This window comes from Macadamia integrifolia, chromosome 4, assembly GCF_013358625.1.
Source record: "Macadamia integrifolia cultivar HAES 741 chromosome 4, SCU_Mint_v3, whole genome shotgun sequence".
NCBI lineage: Eukaryota > Viridiplantae > Streptophyta > Magnoliopsida > Proteales > Proteaceae > Macadamia > Macadamia integrifolia.
In genome coordinates, this window is record NC_056560.1 from 23,456,786 (window position 1) to 23,475,864 (window position 19,079).

At 37.8% G+C, this 19,079-nt stretch overlaps 3 protein-coding genes across 3 annotated transcripts; 2 read left to right on the top strand and 1 right to left on the bottom strand.

The window, feature by feature from the left end:
• Positions 1–2,697: 2,697 nt before the first annotated feature.
• On the top strand, positions 2,698–9,705 carry LOC122075657 (WAT1-related protein At3g18200-like). The gene is made up of 6 exons (XM_042640775.1): positions 2,698–3,043; positions 3,141–3,203; positions 4,795–5,119; positions 6,736–6,900; positions 8,913–9,064; positions 9,149–9,705. Exons 1-6 carry the CDS (start codon positions 2,841–2,843, stop codon positions 9,330–9,332), a joined length of 1,092 nt encoding a protein of 363 aa, XP_042496709.1. The 5' UTR covers positions 2,698–2,840; the 3' UTR covers positions 9,333–9,705.
• A 647-nt stretch (positions 9,706–10,352) lies between these two features.
• LOC122075941 (pentatricopeptide repeat-containing protein DOT4, chloroplastic-like) lies at positions 10,353–12,787 on the bottom strand. Its single transcript, XM_042641167.1, has one exon. It carries the CDS (start codon positions 12,447–12,449, stop codon positions 10,497–10,499), a length of 1,953 nt encoding a protein of 650 aa, XP_042497101.1. The 5' UTR covers positions 12,450–12,787; the 3' UTR covers positions 10,353–10,496.
• Positions 12,788–13,738: 951 nt separating this feature from the next.
• On the top strand, positions 13,739–18,795 carry LOC122075262 (WAT1-related protein At5g64700-like). Its single transcript, XM_042640228.1, has 6 exons — positions 13,739–13,996; positions 14,074–14,136; positions 14,719–15,055; positions 16,762–16,923; positions 17,053–17,204; positions 18,385–18,795. The coding sequence occupies exons 1-6, from the start codon at positions 13,797–13,799 to the stop codon at positions 18,506–18,508; spliced, it is 1,038 nt and encodes a 345-aa protein (XP_042496162.1). The 5' UTR covers positions 13,739–13,796; the 3' UTR covers positions 18,509–18,795.
• The last annotated feature ends 284 nt before the right edge of the window (positions 18,796–19,079 follow it).

Sequence of the window (19,079 nt, forward strand, 5' to 3'; positions counted from 1 at the left end):
AAAAAAAAAAAAAAAAAAAAATGTTGAGTAGGGGTTTTTACGCAATAAAAAACAAATGTGAGTATTTATGCTTATGTGTATGACCTAGACTTAATTTTTTTAGGTGATTCAACTAAAGAGAGGAATGTCATAGTTGTCTTCCAATATTTCATTATTGCTTAACTTCATTTGTTTGTTTGGCATCCTTCTTTTTATTTTTTGCAAATAGAAAGAAAAAATAGTTCCTAAAGCAAGGGGTTATGGTCGGTCCCATGAAATGAAAGAAGAAATTGCATCTAAAGCGATATGATATATATACACACACATAATGGTATCAAAGGACCTATATATATAATGGTATCAGAGCGCTTACGACCAACGCTTATAGGTCACTAAGTTGTAATCTATAAGGCATTTACAGGAATGTTACCTATTATATATATTTTACAAGTTACAAAAATAGGGATGCTCATTGATCCTGTGACTCTTAACTCCTTAGTGAGAAGAAGGTGGTGGCAGTGTGAAGAATTATTGATATTCAGAGTCATTTGTATTTCATTTTCAGTAGAACATATTTTTTATGAAAATTTGAAGGATATTCTGAATTTGATTAACTTTTTAAAAAGAAAAGGTTGATGGTAAATGAATAATGGTTTCATGCATCTGCCATCACCTAACATGACTATTGTTTCCTCTATAAATATGCAACTAAAGGTTGATGGTAACCATCATCTGCTTCCTCCCCTAACCTTCCTCTTTCTATCTCTGTCCTTCTCTGCGCATCTCTTTCAAGTATGAATAATGATCGTTCTTATACTGATCATCACCTCTACCTATTTCCTTCTTTTTTACATCCCAATTCTCATAGCTCATCCTTAATTCCATTATTTGCTCATAAATTTGGTTCTTTTGCTTGACAACTAAAGCCCTTTCTTAGTCTGACGTGAGATTGTTTCCCACTCTTGATCCACCTCCATCTCAACAATTCAAAGTGTTGCCATCAAGCCTGTGAAATCACCAGGTACTTGCTTGCATTTTGATATTATTTAATCTTATCATAAAAGTTATTTAGTTGAAATCATATTTAAATATTGGGAAAAAGACAAGAATGCTAGCAGGTTACAATGGAATTAGGAATGCTAGCGTTTATTGACCCTTAGATGAAACATAATTGATCTCAATCGTTTGTATCTATTGTCCTACCTAAGTTGCCCACCACTGCTGCTCTACGGTTCCTCTCCCTCTCCCTCTCCCTCTTCGACTCCGACTTCGACTCCAAATCCTACTCCAACTCCCATCACCGGTCCCTGAGAAAAGGGACTATGGGCTACCAACAAGACTGACGACCTCTCATTCTCCCTCTCCGACTCCGACTCCGACTTCCATCACTGGTCCCTGAGAAAAGGGACTATGGGCTACCAACAAGATTGACGACCTCTCCTTCTCCCTCTACGACTCTGACTCCGACTCCGACTCCCATCACCGTTCCCTTTTGTCATTCTATTCCTCTCCCTCTTCAACTCCCATCACCGGTCCGTGAGAAAAGGGACTATGGGCTACCAACAAGACTGATCGGTTTACAAAGAAATTGGAAGAGGGAGATCCTCACATAATCAAATTAGACAGAAATCAAGGTCTTCCTTGTAGAGGATCGAAAGGGTATTTCATTAACTGCACAGAACGAAAAAAAAAAAAAAAAAATAGCATCTCTCGATTTTAGAAGGAAGGAGAACCGCAACTGCTGTTGGTGCTCTATAATAGAGAAAAGTTGTTGTTGGTGTTTTGTAATGGAGGAAAGTTGCTGTTGTTGGTGCTCGATGGTCGCCACTTGTTTTGAAATCTTGGATTCAAATGGCAACAATCGATCATTCATCGGAGGGTGGGGAAGATCAGTAATCGGAGTTCGCTTTCTCCTTCTGGATATGGTAAAAGGAATGGCTTTTAAGAGTTAGAGAGAGAAGAGAGAGAAAGAGGGAGAGGAAATGTGTAACAACAGTGGATTGAAAGTTTGTATATCTTCTCTCCATCCAACGGTTTAATTCAAGTTGATCAAATTTTACGGTCAAAATCCTGCTAGCATTCCTAATATTCCTAGGTACTACGCTAGCATACCTATCCCTCTCCCATAATATTATAATATTTCCCTAGAATAATATAAAGGGTACTAGCAATATAAGAAAATAAAAAAATAATAGAAAGAAGAGATAATGAAGAAGAAAGGACAAAATTGTCAAGTAAAAGGCTTTTATATAATGGTATGATGGTATGATTATTGAATGTAATTAAGTGTAATATATTTTATAAATTATTGATGATCTAATAAAATATACTAAATATCTTAAATCTAAGACAATTAAGGACACTTTAAGGTTTTATTGGTTTATTATCCTGTTCAAGATTCGATTATAACCGGATTAGAAGGAGACTAATTAAAGCCTAGAACCTGATAGAGCCCGACACTAGACTGACCGAGACCAACTCATTCCTTAAATAGGTAAGTCACGATCCAAGATCTAGGCTCGTCAGATCTGGCTAGGCCCGACCAAGACCGACTCGGCTCCACCAATTTACACCTTTCACAGATCTTATTTATATGTTGGTGGCTGTGTCTCTTCCCTGTTTATTAGATCCTAAATAGATCCTAAAATTAGGTTCCCTGTTGGTTATTTGACTTGAAAAATGCCCAAACATTACCTCTTTTGAAAAATAAAATGAAAAATAACATAAAGGCAGAGAGAGGGAGAGAGAGAGAGAGAGGGACAGAAGGAGAAGAAGAATAGGGAACAGCAAATGGGTTTGGTAATTTAGCAGGAAGCTCCAAAATTTAGCAGAGAGAGAAAGAAGAAAGAGGGAATTCCCAAATGGGTTTGGGTTTGGGTAAGGGTAATGTTGCTGGGAGCTACAAAATTTATATGGTTATGACCTTGTCTTCATTAACCATTGCAGGCTACATAGTTCTCCTTCATTCCTATATCTCAACTGGTGCAAGCGCCAGTGTTTTGGTTTTCTATCAGCACGTCGTCGCTACCTCCCTCCTCTTCTCTCTCGCTTTCATCTTTGAAAGGTTTGGCTCAAACCCTTAACCCATCTCTCTCTCTTTCTCTCTCTCTCTCTCTCTCTCTCCCCTCTCACTTGACATTTTCCAATACTTTTGCTTGCAGAAAAAGAAGGCCTCCTCTTACATTACAGACAATCAGCTTGGCGTTCTTGTTGGGTTTGTTACAGTAAGTTATCTCCCCTCTTTAATTAGACTCATTTGAAGGATAAAAGAAAGAGCAAGGTTGAAGAGTTATGGGCATTGATAGGATTGGAAGCAACAGAATCAGCCGATTCTCATCGAAATCGACCGACCCTGATTCCAATGAATGCCAATTCTCATAACTTATATGTTAATCGTTCATGAATTCTCTTTGATCTTCATTTTTTACCATTTTCTTTTCTTTTAGTTGACTATTACAAAATCACTGAAACTTATTCTCTTATATGTAAATCTACAAGACTAAATCAAAAAATCCCAAATTAAAATAAAAATCGCTGCTATGACTTAGGGTTCCGGCCAATTCCAATTGAGGAAATATATTCCATTATTGAAAACTAAAGGAGGTATTGTAAATTACAATACAAATAGTAAAAGAAACAGCTACAAACCATGACATTGATATGACCTCTAGAGTACAACCTAACTATAATTCATAAAACAGACATTATACAGAAAATGCAGAATCATTCCTCAGATTTGAAGGTGCTATAATATGACTTTCCCAGTTCAGCCCCTTAGTGTATGTAGGTTATGATAGTACACAGTCTTCAAACAAAATTACTCATGTGCTTTATACTTCTTCAAGTAAATCTTCTAGTAGGCAGCCCCATTTGTTATAGTCCTCATTATTTAGGTAGAACATGATAGATTTAGCGTATGGGTTCGATGTTTGTAATTTTTCCTTTATTCCTTGGGAGTGCAACTGTGTTGCCTACTCCTTAGCGCGGAAGGCCTTGTCCGATGTGTGTACGACAGTTTGGCCGTCTTCTTCTCCATGGTTGAGAGATCTTTGTCACCTTTCTTCCAAGAGTCCATCACGTTCTAATAAATAGTTTAAATACTGAGCACAGCTTAGAGAATCCTGCATCCTTTGCTTGAGAGAGCCCTTTCTCATTAGTAACATGGGCTACCTGAAGGGTAAGACTGCCACCCAGATCTAATCAGGTATAAGTATAACCTGTTTGATGTGTCACATTTGCCAACTCATGGATGGATTGACCCAATAATCGCTTGGATAAGTAGTTGTCTAAAGCAATAAAATCTCTGGTTTTATGTTTTCTTGGATGATTAGTTGTTTAAAGTAATTGAATTTCTAATAACTGGAGACAAAGAAAAGAAGTTCAGTGACACCTCTACCATATGGGATAGCCCCCTCTCCTTATATATATATACACATTGATGGGTTCTCCATTTAGTTTCTGTTTCAGAAATTAAAATGGGTTGAATGCTAATCGTATCTAAGCAGTGTTTCAACTAGGGCCAGGTTGGATAGGGCAATTGGCAAATTTTAAATAGGCCAAAAAATGAGGTCTAAGTCACTCTAGCACAAATTTAGGCTTTATTTTCTTATTGGATGGCCGAAGTTGTCAATTATGACCTGGTCAATTTATTAATGAGGCCGAAGACCAACATAGCCCTTTAATACAAGGGTAGTTAGGACCGGACCGACGGACTGGTTCAGGGACTGCAATTGTGCAATCTACTTGTTCATCATTCTCTTCTTCACTGCTTTGATGCTTTATATTATCTGTATATGTATGTGTAACGGTGTACAGGATACCATTAGGGAAATTACTTCTGACATGGAGTCTACGGTTTATTTCTGCAACATGCCAAAGCGTCGCTCTGAACTCAAAGACGGCACTCGTTTTCATTCTCGCAGTGGCTTTCCAGCGAGAGAGCTTTAGCTTCTTCACAGTTAATGGTCAGGCCAAGTTATGGGGCATCACTTTGTCGGGTGTTGGCACCACTATTATGATATTGTGGAGGGGGCCAGCTACTGCGATTGTGCGGCCAGAAGGCACATTTCAGGGCCAGTTCATTGGGTGGCTCATGACTGGTGCCTCACTTCTCTCCCTTTCATTTGCAAATTTATTAGTGGTAAGGAGATCTCTAACTTCAAATAAGAAAGTCGTAGGATCATGTGTTTGTTTTTCATTTCTGGGCCTAGAAAACTTCCGTGAACAAGCCTATGATATCCCTATTTGGACCTTTAGAATCTAAAACCACTAATAGTGGGATGGTTTTCTTTTTAATTTAAAAATAAAGGCAGAGGTTTTCTTGAGCTAGCGGATGGAGAACCCACAAATCAGGGCAGGTTACTGTTGGCCAATAGGGTGCAGGAGGGGAGTGTGTTAAGGAGAGGGATAGATAGAGGGGCTAATGGTGTAGCCTCACCCTTCTTGTCCTAAGCATATATACTAAAAATCCCATAACTTCTCTTTACCCTGAATGTGGGATCACCTGCATGTACATACAGGCTTCACATATGGTTAGTTGGTAACACGTGTCCATTTTGCTTCCCTAAATACCTCTCTTCACCTTTTAAATGGCATCAAGTGGAATAGGTTTCGTCACTTGACCATATATGCAGCCTGTGCTTATGTGCACGTGATCTCAAAAAGTGCACTAAGGCAACAGTGGCGCCGGAAGAGAGCGAGCTGTGTCAGCAAACAAAATTCCCTCCTTTCCTATTCCATACACATATTGTGTTGTGATACATCCCTCTCTCTCTCTCTCTCTCTCTCTCTCTATATCTCTCTCTCTCTCTCTCTCTCTCTATATATATATATATATATACTTCTTATCTTTGCTTTTTTCCTTAGTAAAGCTTATCTGTGTTCAAGTTGATTTAGGTCACTTAAGCCTGGTTGGACTCTTTCTCCAACAACTTGTCCACTGTGTCCTTCCACTATCCATTGTTTTCAGCCTTGACCAGAACATGCACCAATTAATTCGCAAGGGTCCTTTCTTCTTTCCTCCTTTTTCTTTGGGTGAGTAATTTTTTTTTTTAAAAGGAACCCCCCAAAAAAAAAACACCCAATAGGGGAACAAAGAGAAGAGAGACTCTAACCCAAAACAGATACAAAGATACTACTATTCTTTTTGGTGGAACAAACATATTATTAAAGCCTTATCTGAAGATCCCAAGAGGAAACAATGTGGCGGTTATGCACATTTAGAAGCAAAGGCGTGAAGATTGTTGACCCTCATTTTTATCTCAAAATCAATGGAGGTCCTGATTTGGATCGAAAGTGTGAGAAGTAGAAAACCACCTGCACTTGTTCCTTTCCCACCAAATATGATAAACCGAAGCAGAAAAATGCCATCTTGACAACATCACAGACTGAATTTCCTTTAATTTCCTTTTGGATCCATTTCCATTCACCATCAAAAGAAGGTAGAGGGCTATGTGCAGTGGAGCCAGCTCACAAGCTCTGCCTTCAGGGCCACAGCTCCACATGAGATGGGTTTGGGTAGGCTTCGGCTCCAACTGATCCTAGCCAGTGCCATGTGTTACAAGAATATATGCTTATTATGCACACAGAAATCACTTAAAGGCTCAAGGCTCCAATTTGATTGAGCCCAGATTTGCCCTCATTGTCCAGCCGCAGATACAGCCATAGGTCTCCAACCCAGTTTTAAATGACATCTAATTCAATGGGAGTCTGATAAAATACAAGACCTGTAAAAAGTACATTGGACATGTTTTACAGGAAGATGTGGCAGCTAAGTATCGTGGAGTCATGTCATGGGTTGCTATGATAAGCTTTTGGGGAACCATTCAAACCGCAACTGTTGCAGCCTTTACAGAGAGAGACCTCACTGCTTGGAAGATACAATGGGAGGGGAGTCTTCAAGTTCTGCTCATTCTTTATGGGGTAATTTGTTTCTTATTGCTGTCTCTTAGGATTTTACTCAGTTGAAAGATGATGCCAAGGTTTCCCCTTTTTCCAATTTTAAATGAATAACCACCCTTGTTGAAAAGTCAAGATCATATCATCTAAATTCTAGGAATTTAAGGAATGATCAATTGAAGTATAACCAAGATAAGCCCTATGTCAAATTTAATAACCTATCTAACCATATGGTTACCGTGTATGAGGATTCTCATTTTTTTTTCTCAATGGTTCACATACTGCAGTTTATAACCGAATCAAAAGTCACCTTTAATATATAGTTCTAAAATTTTGTGTGGATAAATTTGATTAATCTAAAACTCTAACCATATTTATATGATGATATAAGAAACTTATACTAAATTTGGGTCCCATCAAACACTGCCACCGCATGGCCAAAATGCAGCGTTATATGGAATGCTTTCCGACTACGCTCCAGTTTCAAAATTTATTCTAAAATTTGTCAATTATTCTAACAAATTTTTTATAAAACCTTAAACTGAATTTTTTCCCCTCTATATGTAGAAGTTCATTAAGACAAAACTGCACAGGTAGAAGTAAAGTTCCATCAGTTAGAGAAGAAAAGCAGCAAACAAACAAGAACACCCCCCCCCCCCACACACACACGCACACTCTCTAAAGGCACAAGACAGCCACCAAATGAGGAACCAGGCAACAGGTTACAGAGAAATGAAATCAAGTGAAGAAAACACAATGAAAAAGTCTCTAACATGAGATACAAGGCTCCTAAATGTATATAATAATGTAATTATTTAAACATGTGGGTGTGTGTTTAATATGTGACCAATGTTGATTACACAGTGAAATCAAGTGATGAAAACACAATGAAAAAGTCTCTAACATGAGATACAAGGCTCCTAAATGTATATAATAATGTAATTATTTAAACATGTTGGTGTGTGTTTAATATGTGACCAATGTTGATTACTTCATAAAATTATATCAAGATCTTTATTAGGTAATTTTCCAATATGTTTCAATTGAGTATGTTTAACATGTTTGTACTTGATGTTTGTTACTTAATATGTAAGTGTGTTATGATAATAAATGTATATTACATACTTATTACTTCATTGAGTTCTCTATCGTGCTAGCATATGTATGTGTGAATTTTTTTCCCATCTTTGGCTGCAAAGTGAGCTTGTGATTGCTATTGGCTAAAAAACATGCTGCCAGCATGGGTGAGTGGGTAAGGGGCAATAAGTTGTAGAAAACTGCAGGTACTGTGGTATTAAGCATTATGGAGGTGGGATAACAAGATGAAAACAATTTGGCAAACAGGGTATCCAAATGTTGCAATGTGTAGAAAATAGCTCAAAACAATTAGTAAAGCTATGAGGATGCATTTGGATGGATACAATTTGTCAAAGGTGAAAGAAGAGGAAAGGTATTAAAACATAATTTAATAGATGGGATGCATCTATCACACCATACGTACTGTGCTAATGAATGTAACAAAGAGCAGCTATGAAGAGTACAATCTTCTAGACCTAATTTTAAAGGTTCACAACTTGAGGTCTGGTAATTTTCCCAGTAACAAAATGAGAAATGTAAGGGGAAGGGTATGGCTAGGCTTACTACAATGAGCATTCATGGGGTCTATGACAAAATTACTAGCAAGAAGAGTAAGAAGAAGACACCAAGCATTCATGATATAGATCGACCTAGGTGCCTACAGGAGAAAGGGATACTAAGCCACAAAGAATAGAGTAGAGATATACATTAAGGAGGAAGATTGTGAATACAGTATCTAAATGGTTTAACCACAAGTAGATCCCTCCTCAAAGGTTGCAGATCCTTCTTCAAGACTGATTGATATGATATAGAAGGTAGGGCCTGGCACAATGCCACCAACACCATTTAGATTGCGGAATCTTATATGGATGATCTTCTCCCAACCCTGTCAAAAATTTTTTTTTTCTTCTTTTATTGCCTTTAATTAAATTCCATTGTAACTGGCTGTTTACATGCAGGGTGTGCTAGTGACAGGTCTGTGCTTTTATGTGACTTCATGGTGCATATATAAGAAGGGTTCTGTGTTCGCATCAGCATTTCATCCACTGAATATCGTCTTCTCCTTCTTTTTAGAGACAATCATCTTGAGAAAAGCTGCTCAGTTTGGGAGGTTGGCTACATATTTTTCGTTTACTTTTACTTCAAATCCTCCCATAATTTTATCTTAAGATTATGGACTGTTGTAATCTTGCAGCATCGCTGGGGCCATTTTGGTGACGTTGGGACTTTACCTCCTTTTGTGGGCCAAATCAAATGATACAATGTCAACAAAACTGAAGGGAAAAGTTGGAAATTCTACATTAGATAAACATTCTCATAACAAGCCATTGTTACGAGATGAGCTAAATTCTTCTGATCCTGCATATCAATGTGCATAATTGAACTAGCTCTTAGAAGTAAGTTAGCCATATGTCTTCATCTCTACTGTAGAATGAAAAGCGCTTTCTTTGTAGATATGCTCTGTTAGAGACAAAGCCATAAATACTATTATTGTCATATGTTGATCATAAGCAGAAAATTCATGGGATGAGCTTCTAGCTCAGTGGCAGGGAGATGGGCAGTTGGGCTCTAACATAGGGCTCTAGCATAAGTTCAGGGAAGGTTGAAGTTTTGATCTCCTACCTCCTCACCTTTTTCTTGATATGACAGTGATTAGGTTGGGAGTTTATAATAAGTGTGGCTGGCTTCTTGTGACCCAATTGTTTTATCATTCAATAAGGTGATCGCAATATAAGCGGTTTATGCACCTTTTAAAACTTGAAATTATTTTAAATATTACATGCATAATGCATGGTTCAGCAATCTCATTGCGATGCAAGAAAGCAAAAACAACAAAAAGAAAAACAATCACATAGACCTAGCTAGCACAAAGATTAAAATGATTCGACAAAATTACCTATGTCCATGATAAGACCAGAATTGTTCTACTAACAATGGAGAATAGGATTATAACCACTTGTCCTCATGCTGCCTTTTGTTTAGAGGAAAATTTTTTTTTTTTGTTGGGGGTTGGGGGGGTTTAGAAGACTTAACTCCCTATAAATTCATAGCTAAATTCATAGCAAAACTTATGTAAAAGTAAGTTTTACCAAATACTTATATAATTCGAAGGGCCCTAATGACTTTTGACGATTCATTGGAATCAACCTTCAAACCCAGGCGATGGGTTCATTAATATATGAACGCATCCCTGTCTCTGCCATGGATCTGAACAAGTCAAGCACAGGTCCAATTCAAAATCTTAAAATGGATCTCTTTTTAAGATCAAAATCCAGAGTAAAATGGACAGTAGGAGCAGCGCTAATATCTGAACGGCTCCATTTCATGCCCTAATAGTGATTTGTGATCTTCTTTCCCCAAAAACAAAAGGCTCTTTTTTTTTTATATATATATATATATTTATTGAAAATTATACAGTAATTATGGACTAATCACGGGATAATTTAACATTGAGAATCTTTGTTCTTCATGAAACAAAATGAGCTGCTCAAACCAATCTTTTCTATTGTCCTTGATCATCAAATGTTGTCCTAATCTTCAACTTAAGCAAGTGACAAATCACCTGCAACAAACCCACGAATCTTCCCTCTTGCCTCTATATAGCTCCAACCTGGTTTCTTCTTCAGATCCTTCTCATGCATGACCATCCTCACAGTTTCAACTTTAGCCCAACTCTCAACACTGGCATGAACATTGCTCAGTAATGTATGATAACCAACATTATCAGGCTCCAACTTCAAAATCCGCTCCGCAGCATAAGAGCCAATTTTGCCATCAGAATAAACCCTAGAAGCAGCAAGCAGAGCACCCCAAATCCGACCATCTGGCTTCACAACCATTTTTTCAATTACAGCTAGGGCTTCTAAGAGCTTCCCGGATCGACCAAGAAGATCTACAATGCAAGTATAATGATTTATATCAGGTTTAATGAAGTATCTCTGGCTCATGTAACTAAAAATTCTGCAACCTTCAGTAACGAGACCAGAGTGGCTACAAGCAGAGAGCAAACTTAAAAAGGTGACATTGTTTGGTTTTACACCTTCCCTCTCCATCAGATAAAAAAGTTCCAGAGCTTCGTAACCAAGTCCATGGATCCCGTAGGTCTCAATCATTGAACTCCATGATACAACATCTTTGTCAACCATTTGATCAAAACACCTTTTAGCCAAAACAATACTTCCACATTTTGCATACATATTCAGGATAGAGGTTTCCATGGCTTTATTACCTTCTTCAGAGCTGTAAATCATGTTCTTTGTTACATAACCATGAACTCCTTTCCCCAAATGTAATGCACCCAAATGGGTATATGTAAGAACAAGGACTCTTAACATGTCAGCCCCAGGTTTCAAACCTGCAAACTGCATTTGCTGAAACAATTCAATCGCCTCTTTAAAATACCCATTTTGAACAAAACCTGACATCATTGCACTCCAAGTGATGCTGTTCCTCTTACAGGTTTCTTGGAACAATTGAGCTGATATCCCCAACTTACCGCACTTGGCATAAAAATGCACTAGAGAAGTCTGTAAAACTACATCACTAAGTCCAGATTTTAATGCATAACCATGTATCTTTTCACCCTGAATAAGATTACCAGACTTGGCAAAGGCCGAGGTGACCAAAGTTAAGGTTTCAAGGCTGGGGGCAGCTTCATAACGCATTCTGTCAAAGCTCTCAGCTACTCTCATAGAATCTCCTATCAAGGAATAACCAGAGATCATGCTATTCCATGAGATAGCATCCCTTTTACCCATTTCATCGAAAAGAATTTCTGCATCTTCAAGGTTCCCTGTGTTGGCATACATTGCCAAGATTGAATTCTGTACAGACACGTTATTCTCAAGCCCACTTTTGATCAGATAACCATGAAGTTGCATACCTCCAACTGGATTTCCAGATATAGAACACGCCTGTACCATGATCAACATCGTCACTGAATTGGGTCTGAATTCCTCCGTTAGCATATCATTGAATAACCTGAAAGCATCACAATAATTTCTACTCCAAACATACCCAGAAATCATCGATGTCCAAGAAACCAAATCTCTATGACACATTTCATCAAACACTTGACGAGCACAACCAGTACATCTGTGCTTCACATACACCTCGATCAATGTGTTGCAAAAATACAAATCAGATCCAAAACCCATTTGAATTGCAAGAGAGTGAACCACTTCTCCGTATCCAAGATTACGATCAAGAGATGAAATAGCTCTATTGATCACAGGAAACGTAAAACTGTCGTGGGGAACACCAGCTTCTCGCATTTTTCGGTAAAGGCAGAGAGCAGAATCAAAGGCACCAGAATCCACATGGGCTTTTATCATTAAATTCCAGGTGAAAGTATTGATTTCTGGTAAGCCCTTAAATACCGATACGGCGCTTTCCAGATCGTCGAACACCGTGTACAGGGTTATCAATTTAGGGGCGAGAGAGATGGGTTCAAACCCGTTTGAGAGTATGAGAGAAGCGTGTGTTTGTTTGAGCATTCGAAGGTCTGTGCATGACCGAAGCAGTGAAGAAGAACAGATGGTTTGGGGGAGATTTTGGTGATGAGGCCGGTTATGGATTGTCAGGTAATGGATGTGAAGTAGAAGAGAAGATTTGATGGCTGAGCTATGAGGAAAGACGCCATGTAGAAGAGAGAGGGTGGATAAACGACCATGTAGGAAGCCATGAAAAAGGACCTTAATATCGAATAGCTGAAATACAGTTTGTCGAAGCTCAAAACAGGTAGCCTAGCGCTGAGGCAGTGAGACCTGAGAGCTGAGGGTGCTAAGCATAAGTAGTTGTGTCAATTGTGTAATTTCGGTTATAAGAAAGGACCATATGGCCAAAGGAAAACTTTTGCAAAAAATGGCTCATTACCTGAGTGCACACAATCCAAACGTGCATGTGAGAAGTAGGAGAGAGTTGAAAAATATTTGAATTCAAATTTTTATTTCTAAGGATGAAGAAATTAAATTGAAGAACATGGTGAAAAAAGTGTATTTTTGTTCATTCATTTTATTTAACATTTGAGGTTAGATACAATAATTATGACACTTCACCAAATCTCTACCTAACTCCCCTCTCCACCCCCTCATCAGCTCCCATGGTACATATCAAACATGTCTCACTTCCTGATCTGTCTCCTTCACTCCTTGTGGCAACCCCCTCTTCTCGACCTGCACCCTATCCCCCACGATCGAAGTTGGGAGGGGAGGAAGCTATAATTGTTGCTGCTTCACCACCAAAACAAAGCCCTGCATCCCATCTCTCTCTCTCTCTCTCTCTCTCTCAATCCTGCTTCTATATGATTTCACTTGATCACACCCATGAATGGTGTGAGATGGATGGGGTGGTTACTTACAGGGGAGAGGAATCTGATCTCTCTCGAATGGATCTACAAGTTTCAATAGTCTGAAAATCTCACTTAATAATTGAGTACATCGTTGCATGTTAAACCTAAAAACTTCTAGGATGTAACAAATTGAGCAACATAGGAAATTTAAGAACAATTTTGTTGTATTTAAAATTTTTAGGGGTAATTTTAAAAATTTTATCCATCCACCTCAACTCTCTAAAATAAATTTACAGGGCAACTAAAAATAATAGTGAAGTGAACTACTTCACTCTCCATGATGACATATAGAAGTACAATAAGCACTACTCAACTACTCCCAACAATAAAAGTCTCTGGTCCCATTGACCAAGACAAGACCTAAGTTAGATGGCCATCACGTGCTCATCTAGTTATCTACCTCACCTTTGAAAGGCTGATTAAGTTCAATTTCAAGTTGTTGTTCCATGGAGTACCTGGTGAAGCTTTTGAGATAGAAGCTAGCAGCGGAAAGATGGAGCTAAGGGGGATTGGGTTATGGTTTGAGATATCCAAGCCCTACCTCTTTCTAACCTTAAACGAGCTTTGCCTTGCAGTGTTCATGATTCTCATCCAATCCATCCTCTCAAAAGGTGTCAATGCCCTCGCCATTGTCGTCTATGAACACATTGTTGCCACCATTGTCATATCACTTCTTGCCTTCTTCCTTGAAAGGTAAATTCTCCAAGCACTAAATAAGACTTACCCAGCTGGTTCATGATTTTTTTTTTTTCTTTTTCTTTCATTTACAGACAGAAGAGGCCGCCAATCTCAGTCAAGATACTATGCTATGCCTTCTTGTTGGGACTCTTACAGTTAAGTATACCCAGTAACTCTATTCTAAGCGGTCCTTGTAGGTGTCACAATGTCTAGTTTAATATAACACTTCACCGTTAGTCACTTGACAGTTGACTGTATATGAGTTCGTCCATGTGATAGAAGATCGATTTCATTGGTATAATTTTAAAATTTTAGTAGAAAATTACCAAAATACCATCTAATAGAGATAAAGATAAGGGTAGGTGTTTTCTGTCCGAAAGCTCTCCTTGCATCTATACACAAGGGCACATGCCTACAAGAGGGGCGCATGGTGATCATTTTGTGCCCCTATATATGGCATAAGGGGAGCTCTCAGATAGAAAACTTTGTCTTTGAAGATAAAATATAATAAATGACATCTTTTATAATTTTAGTTGCTTCTATTCATTTTAAGTTGAAATTATACCTGGAGATATTTATCTGGTCTTTTATTATATGGGCTAATTCATATATTGCGATGTTGATGTGGTATGCTATGGTGTCAAAACCTGGCCCAATTAATTTTGGGCTATTGGGCTGGCCAGGCTAGAATAACCTTTGCTCCATTTTTTGTTTGTTTTTGTTCTTCAAAATGATAGGATTACGCTTTGTCAGTTGCTGTTGACAACGGCCCTAGGATTCATTGGATCATCCTATGAGAGCATTGGTTTAAACTTGCAAACTGCAGTCATCTTCGTTCTAGCAGTGATTTTTGGACAGGAGAAGTTTCGATTCTGGAGCAGTAACGGGCAAGCTAAGATATGGGGTGTGACTTCATCTGCTGCTGGAGTATTATCTACAGTGCTTTGGACAGGACCCACTGTTCTGAAATCAACAAATTTTCCAAGTTTTCAAGTAGCTACTGATGATGTCATTGTTGGTGTAATCTTGATTGTCGTTGGGGTTCTTGCGACCTGCTTCTGGAACATTTTGGTGGTGAGAATCACAATGATTTTTTTTTTCTTCCTGATTCATTCTGTTGTAGTAGCTAGTTAGCACAATTAGGGTTTAGTTGGTTTGTCCTGTCCTACTGTAATCCATACCAAAGTTTCCCAATTAGGGTTTGAATTGTGCAGCATGAGCTGTTGGAAGATGAAGATTTCATCTTTCTCTATGCCTAAATTGCAATAGATTTTTACATTGGACCAAGAATGTATTTAGAATTAGATACTAACTTTTCTACTCTACCCTCACCAGCTAGCAGCCACCAAATCCCTTCATGGAATTATAGTAGTCTCCTACCATACCTGATCAACAATAAAAATTCTTCTACAAAACAGGCACACTAAAATGTGCTTTTAAAGTTGTAGAGGTTTGGATAAACATAGGAAAACTGCATTATGGTTTTGAGTTAATGGCACTCTTGTTGAAAGGACATTTTTTTTTTTGACTCTTCTAGATATATTAGGTCTGGACTATTAAATCCTTTGATGGCACTCTTGTTGAAGGACATGAATTCTGAACACTGGTAGTTATATTAGGTCTGGACTATAAAATCCTTTAATGTGGGTTCTTTTATCTGCAAGACCAAAACATAACCTCTTTCTAAAGGAACCCTTGGATGTAACCGGAGATTACAGTTACCGACTCGACACTATTATATCAATGTAAACTTTCAATTTGCAACTTCCCTGACATTACAATACTATATAAGGAGAAATTTTTTCCACACCCATGGTGAAGGGTTCACCCAAAATCCTAGGATCACTTGACACCCATCCTATGACAATGATGGATATCACTGTGGGTGAACGAAAACTGACTCCTATTATCAAAACAAAAGATCATGAAAAGATTCTCAAGCTAAAAGAATTCAATTTTTGTTTTTTTGGGGTGCAAACCCTCCTCCCGGGTTGAAATGAAGGGTGAAATTTATTGAAATACATTAGGCCAAGACTGATATACATGATATAGAAGCTCATCAGGAAAAAAAGGGCTTCCAAAGACCCTGATGAGGGTAACTCACTGCCCCGTTTAGATATAGTGGGAAATGACATTCATAGATCTACACAAATGAATGAAGGAACAAGACTGAAACCAAGTCTCAAGCTATAAGATGACACTAAAAGAGACTTGTCAGATGTCTGTACTGACATACAAAAATGATTGGATGAATGATATCATATAGCCTACTATAGGAGATAAATCACTGGAAGAGCAACCATATGATGAAAAATCCGGAAGAAATGTGTTAATTTCTTCAGATTAAAGACAAGAGTCTTCAATTAATAAACCCAATGAAGTGAAGTCCTGTAAACAGGGGAAGCCAATGCAAGGAGGGGGTTGTTGGAAAAGTACTAGTGGAGAGTCTAACAAAGTTTTTAAGTTTATTGTCCCTTCAGTCTTCAAGTTTGAAGTCCTATACTACATTTGAGTTTGCTTTTGTAGTTTTTGAAGTGTGATCAATATGATAGTTACTTTGGAGTTATATATATATATATATATATCAACCAAATCTCTGCAACTACCTTTGATATTTCTATCCGTAAAGTTTGAGAAAGAAAGAAACAAACATGGTGTGAATGTTCTGTTTTTAGGAAGACACTTGATTGCTTGTTAGATACGATATAGAAGTGTTACAATTCCTTTAAAGTGTATGTATGTAATTCACATTGTCAACATGTTTAAAATTGATTTGGCAGGGCCATGTTACACGAATGTATCCAGCGGAGTTATCATTGACAGCGATGATGAGCTTCTTTGGGACTATCCAAACGGCCATAGTCACAGCAATTGTTATCCCAAGTTCATCCTGGGAACTTCAATGGGATGGAGGCCTAGTTTTTGTAGCCATCCTCTTTGGGGTAATTATAAGGTTTTTTGATATGTGATTACTCAAGTAAACAATAATACATATTTAATAAATGGATCTGAACACTGTAGTTGTATTAATATGCTTCTGTTGTGCTGAAATTATGTACTGGAATTTGTAGGGAATTGTGATAACAGGCCTCTCATACTATGTGATGACATGGAGCATACACAAAAGGGGTCCAGTCTTTACATCAGCCTTTACACCACTCCTCATTGTTTTCTCCTTCCTATTGGACACAATTGTACTTGGTGACTCTGCACATTTGGGGAGGTCAGTTTACACTTTTAACATACTCCTAAATCTTAACTTTACAATTCAATGTAGATTCAAAAGCCAAAAAGTAGGTCTAGGGATAAAATCGCTCCTTCACTTTGGGGTGATAAAATATAGGGAAAACTTTCCCAATGCCATGGTGCAATTTTCCTCTCACATGGTTTTATTTATTTATTTATTTATTTATTATTATTATTATTATTATTTTCTCTGCATCGTGCAATTTCCCTCTCAAATGGGATAATTTTATTATTTTCTCTTTCTTGCTAGGCCTCATGTGGATGATACCTTTTTCATGACCAGTATTGGTGTGGCTTTCACATTCCTCCTCACACTGACACTGTGGGGAACCTTTTTTGTAAAATATAATATAGCTTCCTAATCCCAAAAGAAAAGGCATCACATCAATAAATTTGTTCAATTTGCATGTGAGGTCTGGTCCTTTTGTTTTTAGAGTAGGGGTTTCTTACAATGTTAAGACAGAAAAACTCAGCAACGAGATGTCGGGGAGACGAATGAAATTTGACACATCTAATCCAAGATTCTATCCTCTCTATCAATGGCCAGTATAGCTGCAAAGCACCAAAAAAGGGTGAGAATGAGTTTTTCTCCAAAAAAAAAAAAATAATAATAAATAAATAATCACTATACCATTTTGTATTAGAAATCTGGCAGATTAGATAGGGCCCAAATTTTGTGACTATGTAGACTCCAAGGCCCTTTACTCACACATCAAATTTCAGCCCAAACAGTTTGTTAAGTGGCAAAATAGAGTTTTGAAGAATCCGGACAATGGGAGAATGCACAGTAGTGGTTGGATTATGATAGAAGTGCATTGATACGTATAGGGGGATATTTGATTGAATTTGAGTATGAAATTTGACATATCTAATCCAGATTCTATCCTCTTTATCAATGGTCAGAATAGCTACAAAGCACCAGAACCGGAGGGTGAGAATGAGTTTTTCTCAAAAATAAAAACTAATGTACCATTTTTAAGAGAAAAATCTGTAAAGCCACTGAAACATTTTTGCACCGATAAAAGGGAAAACAAAAAGGCCTTTAGTTCAAAAGGAATTAATTCTTCTATTACAATTTATACCTGAATAAGTTCTAATAATCTATTCATGTATTCATTGTTCTGTTTTCTCATTGGTTTGCTTATTTGATTTTGCAGCATTGTCGGAGCTTTTCTAGTAGTTGTGGGGCTCTACCTAATATTATGGGCAAAGGCTGATGATATGAAGAAGAATGAGATAAGTGATGATTTGTCCGTCAACTCACCCTTGATTCAACCATAAGGGATCAAAGGCATATCATAATCAGCTTTAGTTAGATCTCACAGGTAATGTCTTTTTTTGGTAGAAATCTCACCGATAATGTCAAGAAAGGAACGACTAGAAAAGTATTGTGGGTCACACACTTGTATTACAAGCACAATGATTTAACAACACATTTATAAATTTGGCATTCTATTTTTGTAAATTAATAACTTAGCATCTGTAATTTTTTTCATCGAATAGAATCTTTCTCAATTAAAAGTGCAGTCCTATGTGATTATTCACTAAGGAGTGGATTTTAGTCTAAATGGTTATATCCTTTCCTTGTATTGGGATAGGATTTTTTTCCCTCCCTTGCTTTAGAGTGGATTTTAGTCTAAGTGGTTATATCCTTTCCTTGTATTAGGATAGGATTTTTTTCCTTCCTTGGCTTTAGAGCGAGACACACAACAGTAATACTGCATATAAGTGGTAGTATGTTGTGGTGAGTTTGCTGTAATGCTCTTAGTCTTTTTCCCACTCCTCTGGCCCAGCCGACCCCGCCCCCGCCCCCGCCCCAGCCCTAGCCCTCACCCTCACCCTCTGCAATTCC